Here is a 25,601-nt window from a genome sequence, read left to right as displayed (position 1 = left end):
AACACTTTCATCACTGAGTCATGCCTGTTTGCCACCCCATTTGATCTTTGCTTTAGATCTTTTCCCCGATTCTGTACCTGCTGACATCAGTTCATTAGCCGAAACATTAACTTGGAGCCTCTTTCCCCAGATGTTGCACCCAACCACTGGTGTGTTATTATTTGGGAACCAAGCTGAAGCAAAATAAAAGGAATATCTTACCTCGTTCAAGGGATTTGTTGATCCCTCCTGCTGACAGTGGGCCATTATGAAAATTAGTCAAGCTGTCTCTTCTACCTACTGACCGGACGTTGCCGTGGTAACGATTGACCAAGATCTGCCTTAGAGCTTCACCCTTGGAAAAGCAAAGCAAGTGTGTTAGACAAGCAGGGAGTACCAAACTTTCAGACAGTGAAAAAGGAACAATCGTAAACTGTTTACAATGGAAGAGAAATCAACATTAGCAAAAGGTAGTCTCCTGAATTTAGAGGGGTTTCCCCTGAAATTTACATGGCTATTAAGGGGAAACATCTCTTTCTGGTCAGTTTAATCACAGATTATTCCAGGTTAAAACAGGAGAATCGTGGAGGGGAAACTGGGCTAGGTCATAGGTTATCTGAAGAGAAGCAGATGTTGGACTGCCAGATACATGGTTAACATGCAAGGCGCAAGGATGCTTGATCACCAAGTGGTCCTCTTATTTGCTGCACCCAAACTTAGGTAGCAAGATAGAGCATCATGGTTTGGGTTATACATTCCTATTGCCGATTTTGCTGAAATGGAACATACTTAAGTGTATGTAAATCACCAGGGGCACATGAAATCTATCCCAAGTGCGAGTCAACAGAGCAAACTGCAAGAGCCTTTGCAATGGATATCCAACTCCTATTCGGCCACAGGAAAAGGTGCCAAAGGTTCGGGTTGCCTTGAGTTGGGAACGATATTCTTAAATTGGAGAAGGTGCAGTAAAGATTTACAAGGATGTTACCAGGACTGGAGGGTTTGAGTTAAAGAGAGGCTCGATAGGCTGGGACTTTTTCCTCCACTGGAGAGGGGACCTTATTATAGAGATTTATAAAATCATGGAGGGGGGGGGAAAAACACTGATAAGATGAATGGCAGGTGTCCTTTCCCTAAGGTGGGGGACTTCAAAACTGGATAGCATATTTTTAAGAGGAGAGGGGAAAGATTTAATAAAGGAACCGGAGGGAAAATGTTTTCCAAACACAGCAGTTTGTGGTATGAGCAAGTGGTAGATACAAGTACAGTTACAACATTTAAAAGACATTTAGACAGGTACATGAATAGGAAAAGGTTTACAGGGATATGGGCTGAACGCAGGCAAGTGTGGCTACTTTAGTTAAGGAAATTTGGTCAGCATAGATAAGTTGGACCAAAGGGTCTGTTTCCATGAAATATGAATCCATGGTTCTATGACTGGATGACAGCCAATATGGTATTATTATTCAAGGTAAGGATAAACCAGGAAACTATAGGCCAGTTGGTCTAACCTTACGGGTGAGAAGCTATCGGTAACAACTCTGAGGAACAGAGTGAATCTGCATTAATCAAGAACAGTCAGCAGGATTTTGATCAACAGAGGTCATTGTCAAGGAGGTCACGTCTGACCAACTTGACTGAATTTCTCAGAGGTGACCAAGTGTGTAGATAAGAACAATACTTTTGATGTAGTCTACTGAGATATCTGCAAGACTTTTGTTAAGATTAGACAGATAGCAAAGGTTAAGCCCAAGAAATCCACAAAATGTTAGCAAATTGGATCCTGACTTGGCTGAATGGCAGGAACCAAAAAGAGTGACAATCGAGGGGTGTTTTTGTGACCAGAAGCCTTTGCCTGGTGAGATCCAACAGGTGTCTGTATTGGGGCCCTTGCTGCTTGCGGTATAAGTAATTGACTTAGACTTGAATGTGGGAAGGTTGATCAATGAGTTCACAGTTGATATAAAATTGGTAAAGGAAGGTAGGCTTGAATCTCAATACAACACAAACAGGCTGGTCAGATGAAATGATCAGTGGATTCAATCCAGATAAGCGAGAGGTGATGCATTGAATACAGACAAGGGAATACACAACAAACACTAGGACCTTTTAGAGCTCAGAGAATCAGAGACCTTGGCGTGCATGCCCACTGGTTCCTTAATGTCAGGGACAGGTAGTTTAAAAAAAAAAAGATGGTTCAGGCAGCACGTGGAATCCTTGTCTTTATTAGCCGAGGCAGAGTGTTTAGGAGCAGGGAGGCGATGCTTGGAACTATATAAAAAGTGTTGGTTGGTCACAGCTCAGGTTTTGTGGGAGAGTTCTGGAATCCAAATTACAGGGATGGCGTGATTGCACTAGACAGGATGCAGACAATCCAAGGGTTGTTTTCCTTGGAGCAAAGGATACTGTGGGGGTGGTGCATGGAGGAAGGGACACTGATAAGATTGTTTAAGATGGTGTGTGCGCACACGTGTGCGTGGGGAGGCCTAGAGACAGAGACAGGGTGGACAGAAAGTGACCTTTTCCCTTGGAGAGGATGAAAGGAAAAACATTTTCACGTAGAATGTAGTGGGAATGTGGAACAGTGCCTGTGAAGCAGAATCCCTCATAACACTGAAGCAGTATTTAGATGTGCACTTGCAAAATCAGACCTACTAGGATATGGCCAAGTGCTGGAAAGTGGTATGAAAACCATTCGGGTTGAGTGAGAGATGCTGGAAAAGCACAGCAGATCAAACAGCTTCCGAGGAGCAGGTGAATCGACATTGCTGATGAAGGGTTTATGTTCAAATGTAGAGAAGGGAGAGCTTCAAGGTAGGCATCCTTGGAAGAGGCTTGGCAGTCAGGTTGAAATCAACTAGGAGAAAGTGAGGACTGCAGATGCTGAGGATCAGATTCGAGTGTGTGGTGCTGGAAAAGCACAGTAGGTCAGGCAGCATCCGAGGAGCAGGACAGTTGGCGTCTCGGGCATAAGGCCTTCATCAGGAAGCATTGACTCTCCTGCTCCTCATCTGCAGTCTTCACTTTCTCCTATTTGAAAGTGGTTGGGCGCTAGTTTTTAACCAGTGCAATAGGCTGAATAGCCTTTTTCCGAGTGGAGACCTCTATGACTGTATAAAAAGTTTTTACATTTCAAATTTGTGCACCAATTTAACACGCAGGAGGACCAAAAGCTTTAGATAACAATCTCAAGGTCAGGAGATGTAAATGACAAGTTTGTTTTCTAATCACACATCCAATTACCAAAACCATTTACTTCCACTGCCATAATACAGCCCACTTCTTCCCATCTGTGACTGAAGCCTTTGCCTGGTCTCAGCTCTATCTACAGCCTTCCAATGGCCTCCTGGCTGGTCTCCAGTCTAATACCCTCTGCAACCTTGAGCTCATTCAAAACTTTGCTGTCGATCTCCTAACCCATGCCAAGGGCTATTTATCCATGAGACATTGTGCTTCCTGACATGGACAATGACACTTGCAGGACCAGGAGCAGATTTTAATAATACGTGTTCAAACTTCTCCATAGCCACATCATTCTCTCATAACCTGTCTCAGCCCTGAGAACTCTGCATTCCTATAATTCTAACTCCCAGCTCATTCCCAATTTCCTTCACTTGATTGATAGTGATTGCAGCTCCAACTGCTGAGACTAAGATCTCGAAATACCTGCTTAAATGACTAACTCCCTGCACTTCCTTCCACGATGATGCTCCTCAGGTCTACCTCTTGACCAGTATTTCATTCGCCTGCATAATTCTGTGGCTTGATACCAAATTTTGTTTAATAAGCTTCCTGTGAAGCACAGTGGAACATTTTGCTGCATTAAGGTGAATTGTTGTAATTTTTAAGAAATGGATTGAGGCAGCAGTCCACATTTGTAGAAAGAGGTCTCTCAATCCTTGCGAAAAGACGATAATCAACCTTGCATTAGACACGCAAACCATTCGATCTGTGCGTGTTTTGGATACAAAGGTTCACACTGGTGTTGTCCTCTTAGGGTTTGGGGTTGAAACAGTAAACAGAAGTGCCCCAAACTAAAAATGAACAAAAATGTAAAGGACTGGCTAAAGAAAATACAAAATACTCCAGCACAAAGCCCCATATACCGTACACCTCTCGAGGGGAAACCAACCAACACTGGAAGTGAGAAAGCTCCACTCAAGAACGAGGAAGACTGGTTAATAATACTTCCTAATTTATTTTCCCCAAAATAAAAGCTCCATCACCTGGAGTTGTTCAGGGAGAGGTGGGCGCCGCAGGGAGTGGAGTGCATCATTTCCCCCTCCAACTCTATTTTGATTTAGTCCCTACCCTCCCCTTCACTGTTTTGATCACACAGCACTGCCCCTTGATGTGAAGGGCAGTGTTTGTCACTGGCCACCCGGGTGTTTTCCTATCTTGCTGGTGGTGGAATTTGAATAAAGATTCGTGCACTTTGTGTCTTTCACTGTGTCTCACACCTGCACACACATACCATGGGTGCTGGGGAAAAAATAAGCACTACCGCACTTAGGTGGTAGTGTGGGGGTTAAATTAAAAAAAATAATAATTAAAAAAACAGGAAAAAAAAGATAAAAAGCTCCATCACATAAAAGGTATTTCCAGTCCATCCTGGAGCAATATTGCCATGATGAGCTTGGCTCTCATTGCCAAATTAAAGCCAACAAGGTGTTGTTGCAGCAGATAAATTATCTGCTGACGGCAGAAGAAATTCTTAGTTTATTTGCTAATGAAGTAACAAATGAATTTTAGCCTTTTCTTGCATTGTCAGAAGCTTAAATTTCAAAAGAATCGCTGAACGTCATCCTGCTATCCACCAGTTTAGCAATGGACTCCGGTACCAAATGATCACCAAATGGTTTTCTTGACAACTCAGTTAGAAAATGCCCCTTGGGATTTGATGCTCAGCAATATTAACCAAGAAATATTGCTGTTATGTGCACAGTAAGCTGATTGTAGGTTTCTTAGTGAGTCAGAGAAGAAAGGCTGGGAAGTCAGAAGCAGCAACCAATTTCAAAAAAAAAAACTTAGGTATCCACCACTCCACTGCTGAAAAGCAACCCATTCTAGAAGAACAAGTTTGCTGCATAGTTCAATGTCATCAGCGGTCTGCTTTTTAACCAAAAAGTAACAGCAGAATGGTTTCACTGGATTGGCAGCAACTACAATAAAAAACATCCAAGGCGCAGCTCACTACCTTCAGGGGATACTGTCCAGTGCTTATGCTGATCAATCTGCAATCCAAACAAATAATCAGTTCCCATCAAAGCATTTTCAATTCAAGTAGAAAACAAGCCTGTCCAGTTGCAACTTCGGTCCCAAAGCAACACTGTCTTTTATTTGTCAGAAGAGGGCAAGCAAGTCACTCAGCTGTACCCAGACATGGCAAATCACAGAAGTATCAGAAGGCCATCCTCTACTTTTGCAGATCCAGCAGGGAGTCACAGATGGTACCAGCTTTGCCAGTGATGTGCATACCTCAAAAATTAATAATGTAATGGAGTTAGGCAAGTATCCAGTCACGTAAAGCAACTAACATCAGTGTTTGGATCCAAATTGAGCACAAAGTCCTTGCAAACAACAGAAAGATCCATCTTATTGTGAAGCGCTGCAGTGTATTAGTAGCATTTAGTCACGCCATGTGCAGAAACTGTGTTATAAAGGAATCTTCGCTGGGTTCTATTACCAGGACTTGTGGCTCACAAGCTTTATGGACAGAACAGAAAGAAGGTAACACCAATAGGTTTCCACAAAAATTGGAAAAAACCAAGGTGAAATTCCAAGCCTTACAAATCAACTAAATTTTTCCACAAAAATTCAAGAACTTGGGTGAACCAGAAAAAAGGAGGCTACTGGCTGTAAGCACCAGTGAAGATAGGTGGAGGGGCCTAATTGGTTCTTTACATTATGTTGAAAATCACGCCAAGTTTTTAAATCAGAAAAGGGAATATTTCTCAATGCAAACAATCCTCCTGTATCAGGAACATCAAACGAGGTCAAGTTGGTCTTCTCCAATGCAAAGCTAGAAAGAAAAACTTACCCAGTGGTGACTCCGATCGACTGTATCACGAATCAAGATAGCTACAAAAGCTTACAAAAGAAATTTGGGATAGCATCACTTCTAAAGAGGAAACATTTAAAAATGCCATAAAAAGCAGCAATCCTGAGGATTGGAAGTGTTGTGCAGTTCAGCAAAAGAGGACAAATGTTGAATCATGAGTGGGGAAAATAGAGCAAGGGAACCTAAAGGCCCCTGTGAATGTGTGAAGAAACAAATTTAAGAAAGGACAAATGTAGGTTCCCTTACAGTTAGAAGCTGGAGAAATTACAATGGGGAACAAATGGTGTGGAGCAGCCAGTGTTGGACTGGGATATACAAAGTTAAAAATCACAACACTAGGTTATAGCCCAACAGGTTTATTTGGAGGCACTAGCTTTCGGAGTGCTGCTTCATCAGGTGATTGTTCATCACATGGCATGGCAAAGAATTTGGTCACATACTTTGGTTCTGCCTTGACAAAAAAAAAAAGGTACAAATAACCTACCAGAAATGTAGGAGAACCAAGGGTCCAGAAACCCTTCATTCAACCAAGTGTGGCATCAAAGAGACCTCGCAAAATTGGAATCAATGGGAATCAGGGGGCAAACTCTCCAATGGTTAGAGTCAGACCTGACACACTGGGAGATGGACGTGGCTGTTGGAGGTCAGTCATCTCAGCTCCAGAACATCTTTGTAAGAGTTCCTCAGGGTAGTGTCCTTGGCCCAACCATCTTCAGCTGCTTCATTAACAACGTTCCTGTCCATAAGGTCAGAAGTGAGTATATTGACCGGTGATTGTTCAATGTTTAGCACTATGCGTGACAGCTCAGACACTGAAGCACTCCATGCCCAAATTCAACAAGATCTGGACAATATCCAGGCTTGGGCTGATAATTGGCAAGTAACATTTGGGATAACAAATGCCAGACTATGAGCATCACCAATAAAAGACAAACTAACCACCATCCCTTGACATGCAATGGTGTTACCAATACTGAATTCCCCTGCTGTCAACATCCTGGGAGTGATAATTGATCAGAAATGCAACTGGATTCAGTACATAAATGCAGTGGCTACAATAACAGGTCAGAAACTAGGAATACTGCAGCAAGTAATTCATCTCCTGACTTCCCAAAGGCTGCCCACCATCTACAAGGCACAAGTCAGGGGTGCGATGGAATACTCCCCATTTGCCTGGATGAGCGCAGGTCTAACAATACTCCAGCAGCTTGACAACATACAGGGTAAAGCAGCCTCCCACGTGATTGGCACTGCGTCCACAAGCATCCAATCCCTCCACCACTGACGCTCAGTATTGGCAGTGTGCACTATTTACAAGATGCGTTGCAGAAATTCACCAATGATCCTCAGACAGCACCTTGCAAACACACAACCACTTTCATCTAGAAGGAAGAGGGCAACAGATACATGGGAACGCCACCACCCGCAAGTCACCGTTCCTTCGCTATCACTGGGTCAAAATCCTGGAATTGCCTCCCAGAGGGCATTGACCTGTGGGTCAACCCACAGCAGGTGGACTGCAGCAGCTCAAGAAAGCAACTCACCACAAACTTGTCAAGGATAACTAGAGACTGGCAACAAATGCTGGCCCAGCCAGCGATGTCCACATCCCACAAAATGAATCAACAAAGAAATAAATGTTACATGGTAGACCATTTAGGATTGAGATGGGGAAACGCATTACCTGAAGGGTAGCAAATCTATGGAATTCTCTATCCCAGTAAGGCTGTGGAGGCTGGATATATTCAAGAAAGAGACGGATGCATTTTTAGATTTAAGGCTTCAAGGGGTCGAAAGAGAAAAGGGGGAATATGGCATTGAGGTAGAGAAACATTGTCATTACCGTATTAAATGGCAGAGCAGGTTCAGAGGGTTGAATGATCTCCTACTTTCTATACTTGATCACATTGTAATGTACCTTTCTTGGCCATCAAGTCCTGGAGTGGGACCTGAACTGGGAGTTTTCAGCTCAGAGACAGTCGTGCTATAACCGTGTCACAAGACACTAATCAGTTTTTTTTTCCCTGCATTCTGTGTGATCTTGATGTGGAAATTAGAAAAACATGGAGAAAGTGAGCCAGAAGGATAAATGTTTAACCACAGAAGGTTTTAAATATGTTGTATAGTAAATACAGATCCCCTTCCAGAAGGTACTGAATTTCAAATATTTGCCCTTGTCTTCCTAAGGAAGATTTTTTTTAAAAAAAAAAGCTGATTTAGGCAAAAAGGAGGGGGGAGGAGGGAACCACAGACAGGCGCACAGACAGACAAAACATGACAAATGTTGCAAAGTCACCAGTATATGGAACTGAAGAGTACAGATCGAGACTGCAGTCAGAGTCTTAACACACTCACAGTAACTTAATTTGTCTTGCAAGCAAAATGTTTTAATAATCCACTGTCGAACAATAAAGCCAGCAGCACATTTGCATGTTCAACATACTTCTCCGGACACAAAGTAAAATCAGCAGTACATACATACACCAATATAGTTACGAAAATATAATAAACTATCTGGAGAACTACAAATGGTTTACAATTGTTCCACTGTGCAAGCATCGTGGGTTTCAAACAGAACATATTAAGACTGAAAGCCTCCAGTAATCAAAGAGCAGAAGGGACATAATTTGTATGGGAGATGACCATCCAAAACATTTCAATAGTAGTAGGGTTTCACTGACATTATCACAGCCAAACGTTTGAACTGGAATTAACATATTTACTCAGCAACATCCTCAATGTCTTCCGATCAACAAAACTGAAATAGATCAGCCCTTGGCCATTAAACAAATGCCACAACCAATTTTCAATAATAATTTCTTCAACTTTGCATTACTTTGATCTGAAATACTAAAGAGTAAAGCAAACTCAATGAAGTCATTTGATACAGGATAAATGGCACTGAAAAAGGCGATTTGGCTCATTCAGTTCATGCCAGTGTTTATGATTCACTCAAGTCTGCTTCTCTTTCTCATAGAAATCTACGTTTGGAAACCCCAATTCCTTTCTCCCTTGCAGAGGGGTCTGTTTCCCCTGGAAAGCATCTAAACTGTTCACTTCAACTACTCTGTGATAACAAGCGGACTCTTACCAGGCCTCGGCTAAGAAAGTTTTTCCCGATTTTCTCATGAAATTTCATTGGAGACCATTCCCTATTGATTGCATCTTGCTATGCTGTTCTCAACAGAAAGGAAATATTCTCCCTGTATCCACACTGTCAAATGTCTTAAAGACCTCAATTAGATCACCTTGACCTCACCCCACTCAAGAGGAAAGGCTTATCTGTCAATCTTTTCCTGATATGAGTATCTACGCATTGCTGATGTCTTCCTTGTGTATCTTCACTACATTCTGTTATACAAGATACAGCGACACTGAACAGAGTAACCAGAACTGCACATTGCACTCAAGTTGTCGTCTATTTAAGCCAAGGGCCTCATGCTTGGTTTGATTTTTTTTTAAAAAAAAAACAGGTCTTGCTAACTTTTTCATTTTAATATCTTTGCATTCCAAAATCTGTCTCTCTACTCTACATACACTTGCACCTTTGGAGTAATATTTGACACCTCTGCTCTTCCTATCAAATGTACCTCATATTTAATGGTATTAAACTTCATTTGGCAATTATTTGTTTATTTTGGAATTTTATTAATGCTCTCCTGCATTGTGATACAGTCCTCTTCAATACGGACTAACAGTCATTTGCAAATGGAGAAAATATTAAATTCTAAATGGTTAATCTAAGTTGTGAACAGCAGTCGTCCCAGCACTGATTCTTATGAAACGCCATTTCCCATCTTCTGACACTAAATAACCGGCCTTTCTTCCTTTTGGATTATTTCTGTCTAGAAGCTAACCAAACGTCGATTCTGCCATTAGATCTCGGATACCATTCTCTGAGCTTATTCATTAGTTTATTAGAGGGCAGTTCATTGAAAGTCTTTCAAAAATCCAGACAAATGACAGTTACTTTGTCCCGGTTGTCTCTTCTGTCTGCTACCTTGTGTAAAAATACAATGACATTGGTCAAGCCAGGTTTTTAACTGTTACTTTGCTTGATGCTGTTACAGCATTTCCTTAATTCGGGATTCCATTAAGTTGAGGTGTCTGCTTACTCTAAAAATTCTCTGGACATGTTTTCTCCTCCTCCTCAAAAGGATTTGATTTACTATCCAGTCTTCTAGCACCACACTTTTGCATGAAAATTTATTACATTTAATTAGACACATCCCTGCTATTTCTTCCCTAGATTATTTCAAAAGAACTGGACACATCCAATCTGACAAGGGGCTTTAACCTCACTATCTTGATTGCTTCAAGTCGGGGTGGCACGGTGGCTCAGTGATTAGCATTGCTGCCTCTCAGTGCCAGGGATCCAGGTTTGATTCCAGCCACGGGTGACTCTGTGGAGTTTGCACATTCTCCACACGTCTGTGTGGGTTTCCTCAGGGTACGCTGGTTTCCTCCCACAGTCCAAAGATGTGCAGGTCAAGTGAATTGGCCATGCTAAATTTCCCATTGTGTTGGGTGCATTAGTCAGAGGGAAAGGGGTCTGGACAGGTTACTCTTTTTTTGGGGGGGGTGGGGGGGGGGGGGGTGCAGTGTGGACTTGTTGTGCCAAAGGGCCTGTTTCCACACTGTAAGGAATGGTGTCTAAAAATCTAATCAAATAGAATCATTAATTCTTGAAAAAAATTCTAATTGCACTTGAGCTCATTTATTCCATGTCACATTTTTAAAAGAATCAGTTCGATAGCACCTTTTGCAAAGATCTTAAATCACATGGTACTGGAACCCAAGTGTGCAATAGTCAAGCAGCATTGCCCTCTTTTACCTTACCTGTCTAACAAAGCTGTTAAAGTTCCTCAGAAGAGGACTGTAGATCCCACTATTAGAACATCTCCAAGTTCTACCTCCTTTGTAAATACCGAAGTAAAAATCATCATTTAATATTTCTGATATTGCTGGTAATATCCTGTGTCCTTAGACAGCCCAATCCCCATTTATAGTCTTTCTTTCCCATTTAAAGTCTAAAATATTTTATAGGTTTTTGTTCCTTGGTAATGCAGCCTAATATTTCTTTTATACCTTCCGAAGTTGATTTTTGACTTCGCAGAATCTTTTTGCATTTCCCCTTGTAGTGCAATCCTCTACTATCTATATATTTAATGAATGCCTCTTTTCTCATGTTCAATTGTTTCCAGATGTTCTAATTGATCCATGGAGTCCTATTAGCATAAAGTTTTTTTTAAAACCGATGTACATTTTCACTAGACCTTGGGGAATGGCATTTTAAATGTTTCCGTAATTGTTCTATATTACTGTTTGTTAACATAGCATCAAAGGAGCAGGAGAAGGGCTTGTGCCCAAAACGTCGATTCTCCTGCTCCTTTGATGCTGCCTGACCTGCTGCGCTTTTCCAGCAACACATTTTTCAGCTCTAATCTCCAGCATCTGCAGTCCTCACTTTCTCCTGTTTGTTAATATAGCCATATGTTTCCCCCCAAGTTGCATTCCCAGGCTGTTAAATTCAGCCTTTTCTCCAATCTATTAACCTGATCTTTTTGCCCATTCTTAAACCTTCTGTATCCAAGCATATCATGTTATGATCATTATTGCGTAGAGGCTCCCTTACGTTTCCTTTTTTTATCCATTTTGGTTCATTCCCCATTACTAGATCCAACAATCATTCTAACCTGACAAGGCCAGATTTATTCCTGATGAAGGGCTTTTGCCCGAAACGTCGATTTTGCCTGTCCTCGGATGCTGCCTGAATTGCTGTGCTCTTCCAGCACCACTGATCCAGAAGGCCAGATTTAAGTCAATTCAAATTGTGTGTTTGAGACATGTTTTAAAAAAACTATGACAAATTAGGTGAAAGAAAAGCAGCAGAAAATGTGCACAAAATATTTTGAACAGAATACTGAAGCTAAAAAGATAATTTTGCTCACTTAGCACCATTGACAATGGAATTCTGCTCAGCTAGTTCATTTCTGCAGTTTTTAAGAACCGCTGCTACAATTTAAACGAAATTCCAATTGTACAAATGGACAATGTGAACACAAAACATAAATGCATCAAACAAATTTAATGAAGCCTTTTCATAAGTGTGACTTGCCTCAGGGTAGCATTGCAATCTATTCTTAAAATATCTGCACAGTTCCTGTAAACTTCACCTTTGTAAATTTTGGTAAATCCTTTTAAGACGACAAAGTGTCAATCATCTGTTTCATGTTTGAGTAAAATCTGTAGAAAGTTTGAGGTTAAAACTTGTCATTGTATTCCTCCCACACAGGATGTATTGCATGACTATAATCCAAGCCTCTCTCCCCCTCATTTTCTCTCCTCCCCCTCCTTCCCAGTGAATCATTCTCTAAACACAGACAGGATTAGGATTAAGTCAATGAATCGCATTTACTTTAAAGGGTCACTTTCTTTTGTTCAACAGTACACACAAAGCCATTAATTTTCACATTCACACATAACCAAATCTCTAATCTTCTTTTAGGATGAAGCATCAACAGTACATCTGCCATGCCCTCAAGGACTGAAGTGTCAGATACCAATTTACTGCAGTTATTTGTTATAATGGTGTCTGGAAAATAAGTATTTTGGGAATAGGATTCCCTTTCTGAACGTTTCACACACAAAACTTAATCCACACTTTACTGTGTTCATCCATATTGAAATATTGTAATCATATTAAGCACATATTATTGGAGATCACATCAATTAGCTTTCAAATCAGATAATTACTGTAATCTAAAGCAAAGCTGATTTAGTGTGCATAAAATTGTTCATTTCCAAAACAGGGGCAGGGATTTCCACCCATTCTGGTCTTCCAGGTGTGCATGCGCTGGTTTACATACCCGTTTCTGATCCTCCAGCTGTTTCTGGGGCAGGTTTTGATCAAGTTCCTGCTAGAAGGACAGACATGCAGAAAACGAGATTTTCTTTTCAAGACTTTGTTAATTAACACCAGAGATGCAATTCTTCACACTACTGTTGAGCAAGAGTTAGCTACGAAATGCTGCATGCAGTTTGGAACAGTATTTCTGCAACAATCTTATCAAATTATTAAGCATCACTATTTAGTTGCATATAAATGCTTTTGACAAAAACACTTAATTACTTGCGAACTTCTCACACAATTGGTACAAATGCTTTAACATTTGTAAACTTTGAAGTTTTTTAAAAAAAAAGGAACACTCTTTGCAATAGGCACAGGTGCGTAAGCAGAATGCATGCAGGACAGCAGAAGCAGCAAGTAAAAAGCAGTTTTTAAGCAAAGCATACCACCACATCCATTCAATATTAGCCCTTCCTTGACCCTTTATAAAGATCAAGGGCGTACTGCTCAAGCCAGAGAGCGAGTTAGATAAATCAAGCCCCCAGCAGGTTCCAGCACCAATCCTGGAGCATGTGTTAGCTTTAGCTTGGAGGAAATTAGCCTGCAGAGTGATGTCAGGAGGCCACCCCAATTCCAGCTGAATACCTATTACTCATGGCAAAAGTAGTCATCACTACAGCAACCACTACAGCATTCCAGCTACCCACCACGGCGGAGACACGTTGAAAATACCCATCTTGCCCCTTTGGGAGGTTTCTCTAACACCCGCATCAGACATTAAAAAGGAACCAACAAAGGTGAGAGAGAGAGGACAAACTTATATCATCCACTAAGGAAGTGCATTAAACAAGTCACACAACCCATTCTAAAATGGATTCATTTGACACAAACCAGAAAACTGATCAAGGAGAGTTGATGACCTATTGCTGTTATGGTTGAGTATTAACCCAGAGCTGCAAGCCGCATCTTGAGAACCTAGGTTCAAATCCCACTATGGCTGATCGCAGAACCTGAATTTATAGAAATTTGGAATTAAAAGTCAAATGAGGACCTTGAAACCATTGTCGATTGTTCACTGATATCCTTCAGGAAAGGAACTGCCCTACATACGACTCCAGACTGTGGTTGTCACTCAACTGCCCTCTGGCAATAAAATTGGCCAAGCCAACAGAGCCCACATCCTATAAACAAGTTAAATATAAATCAAAGTGTCTACAACTGAAGGGTGGGGCAAGCAAAATAAAAATTTTATTCATGAAAATAAAATTTCATTATCTCTACTTCAGAATCTTTTGTCACTGAATTTAAATTTCAAGCCTTTGTTACCAATCTTCCTGCCATCGGAAATGGGTTCTAGAATGAACATGGAGTCGCTCAATTAAACCTTCCCTCTAAAGAAAGCAAATTAAATGAATGACTGAACAGCAACCTCTGATCCCTGGTTCTTATGCTGGCACAGATCTTACAAGTTTAATCTGTGCTACTCACTTTTACAGATGTGTTTTCTTCCCTTTCTCAAATCTGAAACAAACTAATGCTAGAATGGGCAAGGTGGAGAATGGGTTAATAACTCAATTTCTTGTACTGGCTTCAGATAATTGCATGAACAAGGCTAATACAAAGCAGATGTTTCCCTATCTGGATGCAAGGAACTACTTGACAGTTAGTACATTTAGCCTTTTCTTGACGTTACGTGACAAAGTAATAACGTATGCATATAGCGGGTGCACTGAAATGCATCAAATGGCAGCCAAAGGCTTCTGACAAAGTTACACAACCAGTGCAGTTGAAGCAGCAAGTGAACGTTATCCATATCGGATCACCTTAGTATCCACAAATACATTTCTCATTCCATGTCATTACGTTACAGTGACGACAATGCTTGCAATTCATTCTGAGATGGATGGCCACAGTGCCAAATGGCCGAGTGAGGTGCTACAACTATCGTTATGGCTGATGCCAGAAACGCTGATACAATATAATAAGGGAAGATGGGATTTTTGAATGCCCTAACACCATTCTAATAGTCAAATTTGAAACTTGGACCAAACTTCAATTATGCCTCAACACCCAAAGAAAATCTTCTCCACTTGTTCAATATCACTGTCCTTGTAACAGCAAAGACCAACACGCACACAGAACCAGTCCCATAATGAACCAGTAAATACTTCATGCAATCACACCACCCACCCCAAGGGAGAACACAACATAACCTTGCAGAGACACCTTGCACTTGTTTTTGTTGAAAGACACCAGAAAATCCAAAACATTTAGCAGTTTAGCTCACAAATGAATGGTAAAATTCCCACAGCTCTTCGTCCCACCAGTATTGCGTATTATTAGTTTATTCTGCAAAGGAGATCTAATAGTTAAAAAAAAGAGTACACCAATGAAGGCCCTCTTTCTAGACATGGTAGATGTTACACAATTTCCTCACATTGTACGTCAAAAGGCATTCAATCTCAAGCTCCATGTCGAAGACTGACCTTTCAAAGTGCAAATTGTTCTTTTGTGTTTAAACCTGGACAATAAAGATTAATTATCAAGCCCAAGGGACATCATGATATCAGCTCCATGAAAGTTTAGAAACAGCAATATGAAGCAAGCCAACAGAGTAGTCAGTGCTGAAGGTACATTTCAAACAGCCAAAAAAGTGCTAGAGAAATTCAGCAGGTCCAGCAGCATCTGTTTAGAGTCTGGTACAACAGTTATTTGAAACTTGCTTTTATCTGAAGGAACATTTAACTTAACAACTCAACTTTGATCCGCATAAAACAGATACATGGATTAATTTTTTATGACCTAAACGTGTTTTTGAACTACATGAGTACACTATTCATATCCACAGCATGGGTAAAATTACAACACCAAGAACAGCAGATAAAATGATGGAATGCATTGCGGCAACTTGCAGAAGGACATCCCATAAAGAAAAGTGGAGATATGATCTGAAAAGAGATACAGGATCCTACTGCACAGTTCTGGCTAATAGGTAACCATCTTCTGCATCTCAATAACTATGTTCCTGAACTAAAGCTGAGGAGATGGCAGCTTTCCATGGATGAAACTTAAGTTCACAAGACCCCATAGCTCCAAACAGAAGGTTCAATTTAGTACAAAACACAATCATTGGGAGAAAGTACAGGTTTTTTCCCCACTCTTTTCAAAGAAAGACGGAGAAAACAATAGCTCTCTTGATTGCTTAATTAGCTAAAAACACACAGGTAATTAGGTAAAAGAAAACAACTCACTCAGCTGCATTTATCTGGAAATGATAGAGGGAAACACAGCAGTTATGGCGTCTGTCTCGGTTTAGGGTTAATACTCCCATCTCAGAGTTGGGAGATTGTGGGTTCGAGTCCCATGATAGGCTCCAACACAAAATGGAGGCTGGTATCGCCATTAAGGGAATGCTGCATTTCTGGAAGTGTCATCGTTCCTACTAACTGAGGCCTTGTCTACTCTCTCAGCAGAGTGCAAGTGATCAAGCAGCATTATTTAGGAGGAGAACAGGAGAGTTATCCCAGGCATTCTCAATATTTACCCATTAGGCAAAACTAAGAAACAGAGTATCTAGTCACTATTAGAATGCTGCTTGCAAGAGCTGGTTGTGCACATATTGGTTGCTGCATTCCTAAAGGACTATAATGGTTTAACACGAGGTGAACTTCAATGGCTGTAAAATGCTTCACAATATTCTGAAGGATATAATGAAAGCTGCAACCATAGAATCCCTACAGTGTGGAAACAGGCCATTTGGCTGAACCAGTCCACACCGACCCTCTGAAGAATATCCCACCCAGACACATTCCCACAACCCAATATTTCCCATGACTAAAGCACCTAACCTACATATCCCAAAACACAATGAGCAATTTAGCATGGCCAATTCACCTATCCTGCACATCTGTGGACGGTGGGAGGAAACCCATTGCAGACACCAAGAAAAGGTGCAAACTCCACACAGTCAGCCCCCCAGGCTGGATTCAAACTTGGGTCCCTGGCATGGAGAAGTAGCAGTGCTAACCACTGAGCTGCTATGTAATATCAACTCTTTTTTTCCCCTCTAAGTGGATCTGTGGCTCACTATAACGCTTAAATTGTGTTCTTGCAATAACCAGCTCAACACCAGCACAGTGACTTGGTTCACTGAAGAATGTTCCAAGAATGAGAAACTAAGTGATAACAATCCAACACTCATTGGGTTCAGGAAAATGGTATACTTTGATTGGTGAAAATAGGGTTTTTCCATTCCAAAAGCAGACAGATGTCAGCTTACAAAAGCTAAATTTCACATACCCAAAATATATTTTGAGGAATGGTTTTTGGTCAAGAGATAAATAAAAAAAAGTGATATTATTACACACATCCTCCCAAAGTGCATTGGGATTCCAAACTTGCAATGAGAACAGATACAGCTGAACTGCTAACCTATCCATTTGTTTTAATTATCTAAGAATATTCACATTATCGAACATGAATTTGTATACATACGCAAAGACCTGGCAGCTGATATAGATTCTTGGATATTTGTCACTCTTTGTGAACTTGCTGTAACCATTACACTGAACAAGGTTACCGAAAGCATCCTGAACTCTGGACCTAGTCAAGCAGTTTCAGAATTAGTCTCACGTTTCTCAAGGATCCATCTAAACTTGCCAACGTGACTGACTTGGCAGCACTTTCATTTGTAGATCAGTAGGTTGTCAGGATTTAGGGGCAAGGTAGGTAAACAGCCATGGCAGAAAGGAATAGTTTAAGGTTAGATGAATGATAATTGGTGGATGCTTGCAGGGAGTATAAAGACCAGTTTGTCAAATAGTTTGATCCTTTGATGAATAACGTGAATAACCATTTTCTTGATGCTCCTAACTGAATCTGTCAGCCACAAGAACTGATAAGTGACAAACTCCACAAGATGTGTAGGTGCAATACGTCTACCAAATTATCTCAATTTCTTGTGAACAAAAATCACCTCTGGGATACAAACAAACTTTGACAGCGTTGTGTAACGGCCTGTTGGTAGACTCAGAGTAGCAATAGAGGATGTCCCACAGCTAGCAGGCTTCAATTGTCGAGGAAAAATAAGTCTTAGCTTAATATTCTGTATAGGATCATGGAATAATATCGCAGAGAAAGAACCAGTCAGCTAATTTGTACTAATGTCATTGCTTTGGAAGATCTATGGCTCGAGACCCACTGCCTCATGCTTAACCCCTCAACCCCTGCAAAATTTAAGCAACTATCCAATTCTCATGCTTACTAGCTAGTAGAAAGATAAGAACTGAAGTTGGCTAGATAAAATGATCACGACAGCTGTGGGGGCAATGATATCTTTTCTGACTACTGAATTAACCAGAAAGCCTGGGTTGTGTTGTGTCCCAGTCAATCAATTCCTTTGAGAGAAATGCTCATTACATCACTGTATCATAGCATATGACCTCTGACCATGATCTCAGATTCCATCTTACTTTGAATCACTTAAATCATGGCACTCGTCTAGAAGCATACTCAAGTATACAGAGTATTACATATTTTTTCTGAAGTCCTGAGCTTAACGATAACCCAGATACTAATACTTATATTTGAATATAGTAACTAAGCTGTAGTAAATTTTTCAATACCAAGATATTCATGCCCAGTTTCTTACATTACGGGTGATCATTAAAGGATTCTTCAGGGTTAATTTATATTACAATCAAGTTTTAAAAGAGACACTGTCAGATTTCAAATCAGAAGACGCTGAGTTAGCAATGACTGCTTCACGAAAAGCGGATATATTCCTGGCTAGATGGATAATGAAGAGAGACGTTATATTGATGGCTTCTTTGATGGCCCTGTGTCACCATGACATACAGCATTCTGATGTTTTAACTCAAGCAAAGCACAGGCTTTGATGAGATTTGATTGAGGGCTGTAAAATATTGTAAGATTGAGACCAAGACCACATGGATATTTCAGTCAGTTAGACCAGAGAGGCATGAATACAGGTCATGTAATCACAGAGCTAAATTAGATATCAGAAGATAATGCTGTCTGTAGAGCCATTAGACAATGAAACAAGTTGCCAGTTCATGCAATTACTGTGAATTATCTGTACCTAATTAGAAGGGTCAGATTTGAATTGCTGAATGTTAGAGTTATAACCTCAATGAAAGATAGATTGGATTGGTTAAGATGCATCTTCCAATCACCCTTGATTAAGTTGGACTTGACTGCTCGCTTTCAGGCAGAGGAATTTTTCCAGAGCATTTCCTTAACTGTTCTAAAATCAATGTCACAGATAGGGTAAATAGACAGGGTCTTTTCCCTAGGGTGGGAGAGTCCAAAACTAGAGGGCATAGGCATAAGGTGAGAGTGGAAAGATTTAAAAGGGACCAAAAGGAGCAACATTTTCACACAGGAGGGTAGTGCTTGTATGGAATGAGCTGCCAGAGGTAGTGGAGGCGGCTGGTACAGTTATGATATTTAAAAGGCATCTGGATGGGTATATGAACAGGAAGGGCTGAGGGGGATATGGACCAAATGCTAGTCAATGTGACGAGATTTATTTAAGATTTCTGGTCAGCACGGACAACTTGGAGTGAAGCTCAATGACTATGTTCTGGAAATATTTCTATTTCTATTTATTTGCCAAAAAAATAGCCATTATATTCTACATTAGGTATAACCCAGTGCTGAGAGAAAGGGAGTTTTTGACCTACATTGGTATGATACTAGCTTCTTCACCAGAAGCCATGGTAAGACTCAATTATAATCTCTTATATGTCAGAATGGTCTTACAGTGGATGTCCATTCATAACATCTACTGCTCAAGAATTGCCTCTAACTGAAGTCAAGCTAATGGTTTCAAACAATGTATTTATGAAAACCAGCACATAGATCTCTCTCTGCCCCATGGAAACAATCTCACACCCAGCAGGTTGTTAAATACATAAGCAAGGAGCCCAGAGTGTGCAGCTGTTCTTGAATCTGTTCAGGTGTACACACACGTTTAGTACTTCTGCCTGATGAAAGAGGGTGGAGAAGAGTTCTACTGAGTTGGGAGGGATCTTGGATTATGTTGGTTGCTTTCCTGATGCAGTGGGAAGCATAGATGGAGTCAGTGGATGGAAGGCTGGTTTCTGTGATCGACTGGGCTGTGTTCACTACTCTTTAAATTCTTTTGTTCTTGGGAGCAGCAGTTTACTTGCCATACTGTGACGTATCCTGGTAACAATTTTTCAAGAAAGCATCCTAAGAGTCTTTATGGACATGCCAAATTTCCTTAGCCTCTTGAGAAAGATAAGAGGTGTTGTGGTGGTTTCTTGACTGGACCAGGGCAGATCGTTGATGGTCATCACTCCTAGGAACTTGACGCTCTCGACCAACTCCACCTCAACACCAGCAAAACAGACAGGGATGTGCCCACATTCTGCTTCCTGAAGTCAATGACCAGCTCCTTCATTTTGCTGATGAAAAGACTGTTGTCTTTACACCATGCTTTTAAGCACTCAATCACTTTCCATCTTGTCATTGTTTGAGATCTGACCTAAAATGGTGTCATTGGCAAACTTGCAAGTGGATTTGGTATGGAATTTGGCCCCAAAGTCATGAGTATATAAGCAGTGTAGTAAGGGGCTGAGTACGCAACCTGGTGGGACACCGGTGTTGAGGAGTATTGTGGAGGAGGGGTTGTTGCCTATCCTTACTCATTGCAGTCTGTTGGTCACAAAGTCGAGAATCCAGTTACGGGGGAGGGGTGGAGCAGAGGTATAGGTCTCAGAGTTGAGAAATGAGTTTGTTTGGAATTATGGTGTTGAAAGCAGAGCTGTAGTCAATAAGTAGGAGGCTGACAGAGGCATCCTTGTCGTCCTAATATTCCAGGCATGAGCGTAAAGCCAAGGAGATTAGGTCTGCCCACGACATGTTGTGTCACTAGGGAATTGCAAGTATTAAGGCAATCTGGGAGGCTGGAGTTGATGGGAGCCATGACTAACCGCACTATGCACTTCATAATTAGAGGTCAGAGCCACTGGCAGTAGCTGTTGAGGCAAAGACTTTTCTTTGGGACTGGAATGATGGCATTCTTCTTGAAGCAGGTGGGGACTGCAGATCATAGTAAGGAGGGGTTGAGGATGTTTCTCCCACCAACTTGTCTGCACAGAATTGGAGTGCAGAGTCAGGGACTCCAGCTGCTTTCCATGGGTTCACCCTCAAGGCAGCTGAGCCAATGTCTGCGACAGTGACCACTGGTACAGATGCACCGGACGATAGAATTTCAGTGCCCTTCTGTTCCAAGTGAGCATAGCATGCTTGGAGCTCATCAGCAAGTATGTACTTTGTCAATGATTCTATACGAATTTGCTTTGTAGCCTGTTGCATCATCCAAGCCTAGTCACAAATAGGTGCCCATGCCGTTATCTGGGTCTCAAGTACAGCTTGGTTTTACCTCTTTGCATCTTTGATGGCCTTGCCAAGATCATACTAGTGTCACCTGACGTCAATGCCTCAGACCTGGACTTCAGTAGGGAGTGGAGCACCCAGATCATCCTTCGTTTCGAACTGGGGGAACATTTGGATTAGACTTCAGTGCAGTCACCTAAACACCTACTAATCATGTCAGCAAGGATAGTGGCATACTCGTTTAGGTTGGCCAGTGAGTTCGAGAAAGGCCCAGTCCACTGACTCTAAGCCATCCCATAGAGGCCCTTCCGTTATCTCAGACCAACGCTGCACGGCTTTCTGTACTGGGTCCTCATGCTTCAATTTCTGCTTGTAGGCCAGGAGGAGCAGCACAGATTCACGATCTGATTTTCCAAAATGCTGACGGTGAATGGAGCAGTCAGAAATCTTTTCTGGTTGTGCAGCAATGGTTAAGGATGCTCAGAGCTCTGGTGGGACAGGAAAATGCTGGTGGTATTTGGTTGGAAATTCTTGCGGTTAGCCTGGTTGAAATCACTGGCTACGATGAACAAGACTTCTCAGCATTCATTCTTGAGACTTTTCAGTATTGTCTACTTCATCATGTGCAACCTTCGCTTCCACATGGGGTGGTATGGAGACTGCTCAGGTTAGCAGAGGTGAAACACAGGCAGCAGGTAGTAGGGGCAGCACTTCACTGAGGTGTTCTAGGTCTGGGGAGCAGTAACTCACCAGGGTCACCACATCGGGGCGCCAGGTGTTGATGAGGCAGGCACACAGTCCTTTGCCTTGCCAGAGGACGCTGAGCAGTCCATTCAGTGAACTAAGAAACCCTCAGAATGTAAGGCACAGTCAGGTATAGCAGGAGTGAGCCAGGTTTCTGTGAAACCAAGCACACAGCAGTCTCTCAATTTCCTCTGGTAGTGGGGGGGGGGGACAAACTTGGAGGTCAACAATCGTGTTTTGAATGGCATGGATGTTCGCCAGGAGAATGTTTGGTGGGGGGTTTCAGGGAGGAGGGGGCTTGAAATGCCTAAGTTTCAGTCTCACCTGAAGTCCAGGGGGTGTCCCCCTTTTGCTGGGTAGGTTGCTGCTCCTCGTCAATCCCAGGCTTTGGTGAGGGAAGTCTACTGTTCTTAAGAGTGAGTGCGAGAGTGACTGAGTGCCCCAGTAGGATCCTGGGCACCAGTAATGGCCTTGAAGACTCTGGGAGGTTGTGTGGTCAACCTTGGGTGTTGGGGAGGGAAGTCTGCTGCTCCCCAGCATTCTAAGATAAAGGAGCCAACTCTCAGAATTCAAACGAAATGGCCACTGATGTGAACTGTTTTATTCCTGATGAAGGGCTTTTGCCCGAAACGTCGATTTTGCCTGTCCTCGGATGCTGCCTGAATTGCTGTGCTCTTCCAGCACCACTGATCCAGACACTGATGTGAACAGTTCTATTGATCATCTACATGAGCTTCCAAATAAATACATAACTAGTGCATCCATCAGTTTGGCAAACAATGTGTTAAACCTGTTGGGAAAAGCTGTTGACTGCACAGCAACTGTGCCACGTTATAATCTGTCTGCACAACTTAATGCCATTGTGATTGAGTTCACAAAGTGCTCAAATTCAAAGTAATAACTGAGCTTGATGAATCATTTTGATATCACTTCACAGCAATTAGAGCAATTGGAAATTGGATTCCAGAAGTAATTATACAGCAAACAAGTGAGTTAGTTTCACATCCTGTTCCAGCTGCATTTCCGTTCTTCAGTTACTCAGGTGCTTACTGTTAACAATTGCATAACTGAACACAGCTTAAAGTTACTCTTGTTCACTTGGGCCACCCAACAGCACATCCAAGGGAGAAATTCAGTCATCACTTTTCTCAGAGCAATCCAGACGATATCGATCTACAACTAGGACAAACAAATCTGTATGTGCATATGATGTTTGGTGACCTCAGGGTGCCCTGAAGTACTTCAGAAATGACAACTTCTGAAATGTAGTCTGTCACTTGAGAGACTAAGATTCCATAATCCAACGGAATCAGATAATTTGTTTTAAGCAGCATTAGTTGGAGGAAGAAATTCTGCAAGAGAGCATCAGGAAAAGCCCCTGCTTATCTTGCAACTGAAAGGCTTAAGTAAAGTTGGGGCTCTGTTTAACAACTTTGTTCAAAGGTAACACCGTTAAACAGTACAATGCACCAAACTGTTGTCCTTGATAAATGTAGTCTTTGGAGTGCAGGTTGAACTAATGACTTTCTAACTTGCAAGCCACCACTGAGAAGAGCCTTATTTTCAGTCTGATTAGAAAGCATATCATGCTGAATTATTTAACTTCTGGTTAGCTTTCCCCTGAGAAATGCAAGATTTGACCAGCCCACAATACAGAAGAGGGTACAATTCCAAGAGATAAGATTCAACAAGTAAAACATCATAATTGATCCTGAATTCATAATCTTGCTCAGAAGTGTGTAGAAGGATCACATATAATTTTGCTGAGTGTTAGGTATCAGGGATAGACGATGGGAGGTGAGGGAAGGAGTGGAAGGGAGGAAATGAGAGACAAGATGGGAGAAGGTGAGGTGAGAGGGAGGAATCGTGAGGAGGTGGTGGATCAAAGCACAAGGCAGAAGTAAAGCGGGACTGAGTCAAACCACTTGGGCTTGTTTCTATAGCAGAAGCTGCTGTCAAACTGCCAGTGTTTTGCTTCAAGCTTCTGATATACAAAGGTGCTAACAGCAGCAAAGTGCATTCAGTAGCAATGTAGATTTTGACCATTTTCCACATGTTGTTTTAGGAGTAATTCTATGCCCATCATTCAGTAAAATCACAAGAACAGCCAAGTCTGACAAGCCAAGTCTGACAAACCAAGTTTCTCGCTTAGTCTAATTCCTCGAATAGTGGATCAGTTAGTGGAATTAACTCAAAACAAAACAAAAACAGGTGTATCTCATGATAAAAGGATCACCTTAATCTCATTTAACAAAAATCCAAGAAATTCTGAATCAGAAATCAGCCCTGACTGAAGGAAACTTTCCAGCCGGTAATGAAAGAATCTGCAGCTGTGAAGTAGGAATATGCACGTATCAGGTAAAGGTTAAAAGTTTTGAACATTTATCAAGTCTAACAATAGAACTGGATTGTGAAATATGAGGAAGAGAATGTTGGTCAGATGTAATAGATTAAAGTTGTTCCCTTCAACTCCACTCCCTAATTTCATGGGAAAAAGTGTGGGGTTTCCTTCCACTTAGCTCCTTAAAATGTGTATGACTCAATGAATCACTAATTACTAAGAAATCAGTGTTTAAAAACAGGAAGTCTCATTACAATTGTACAGCACATTGGTGCGGTCACACCAGGAGTACAGAGGATAGCTTTCATCCCCGTATTTGTAAAGGGCATTGGAGGCATACTCCTGTGATGAAGGGGTTGACTTATTGACAACATGTAAACAGGTTAGGGCTTTCTTCATTAGAGCTTGGCAGAATGAGGGTGACCTCATTGAAACATAAAAAGATTCTGAGAGAGCCTGACAGGGTGGATCATTGCATGTGCAGTGGCAACCCAAACTCAGTGATTTGGTTACAGAAAAAAGGGGAGACCCATTTAAAACTGAGAAAAGATAGATTTTTTTTCCTCCAAGGAGGGTACCGAATGTCTGGATTTCTCTGCTTCAGAGGTGTGGAGGCTAGGCCACTGGAAGGATCTTTCTTTTTAAAAAAAAAATGCAGATTTTTTGGAATATTGAGGAGCAGAGACCAAAAAAAGGAGTTTAGGCCCAGGACAGATTAGCAGTGATCTTATAGAATTGGCAGGGCAGGATGTATGGGCTGTCCCAATTCTTATGTTTCATGTCAAGGCATTTTTTTTTTAAAAAAAAAAAGAGTTTGAAAACATCAGAAGTTTGGCAGGGTTGGGGGTGGGGCAGGTATGGTGTTGGTGGTTGGAAATGGGTTAGGTGTTGAAAGGTTTACACTAGTTTTGGTTTGACCTTTCATGCCTTTGCCAGAACAGGGTTGGGCCCACTTTCAAAATTAAAGAGTGACACCCAATTCTGAGACTCCTGCCCCCAACTAAAATTTCCAATGGCACAGGATAAGGATGATCGTCACCATCCCAAATGCAGCACTCCCATCCTTCTCAGAAAAGCTACAAGAATGAGCACTTCAAACTCCATTCACCCATCCAGCCCACAGTGAAACTTGGACGGTGGGCCCATTTCTTTGGTAGATGTGGTTAACGACACCTCAGAAGTTGTGAATCAGGAGTGGGCTCTAGTCTTGAGCTGCAAGCCAAAATAAAAATGGCAAGGAC

The 25,601-nt window shown here is 41.6% G+C and overlaps 1 protein-coding gene across 1 annotated transcript in view; it reads right to left on the bottom strand.

Moving 5' to 3' along the window:
• The window catches only part of LOC122559178 (inositol 1,4,5-trisphosphate-gated calcium channel ITPR1), a 205,366-nt gene that overhangs the window by 106,513 nt on the left and 73,252 nt on the right, over positions 1-25,601 (bottom strand). The window contains exons 20-21 of the mRNA XM_043708559.2: positions 12,910-12,960; positions 202-334 (exon numbers count right to left, since the gene is read on the bottom strand). Coding sequence (XP_043564494.2) covers positions 202-334; positions 12,910-12,960 — 184 coding nt within the window. The remainder of the gene's footprint in view (positions 1-201; positions 335-12,909; positions 12,961-25,601) is intronic.

Source organism: Chiloscyllium plagiosum, unplaced genomic scaffold (assembly GCF_037043375.1).
Source record: "Chiloscyllium plagiosum isolate Xiang-an unplaced genomic scaffold, Cpla_swu_hap1 HiC_scaffold_14, whole genome shotgun sequence".
In the NCBI taxonomy this organism is placed as follows: Eukaryota; Metazoa; Chordata; class Chondrichthyes; order Orectolobiformes; family Hemiscylliidae; genus Chiloscyllium; species Chiloscyllium plagiosum.
This window is presented reverse-complemented; position numbering and strand designations above follow the sequence as displayed.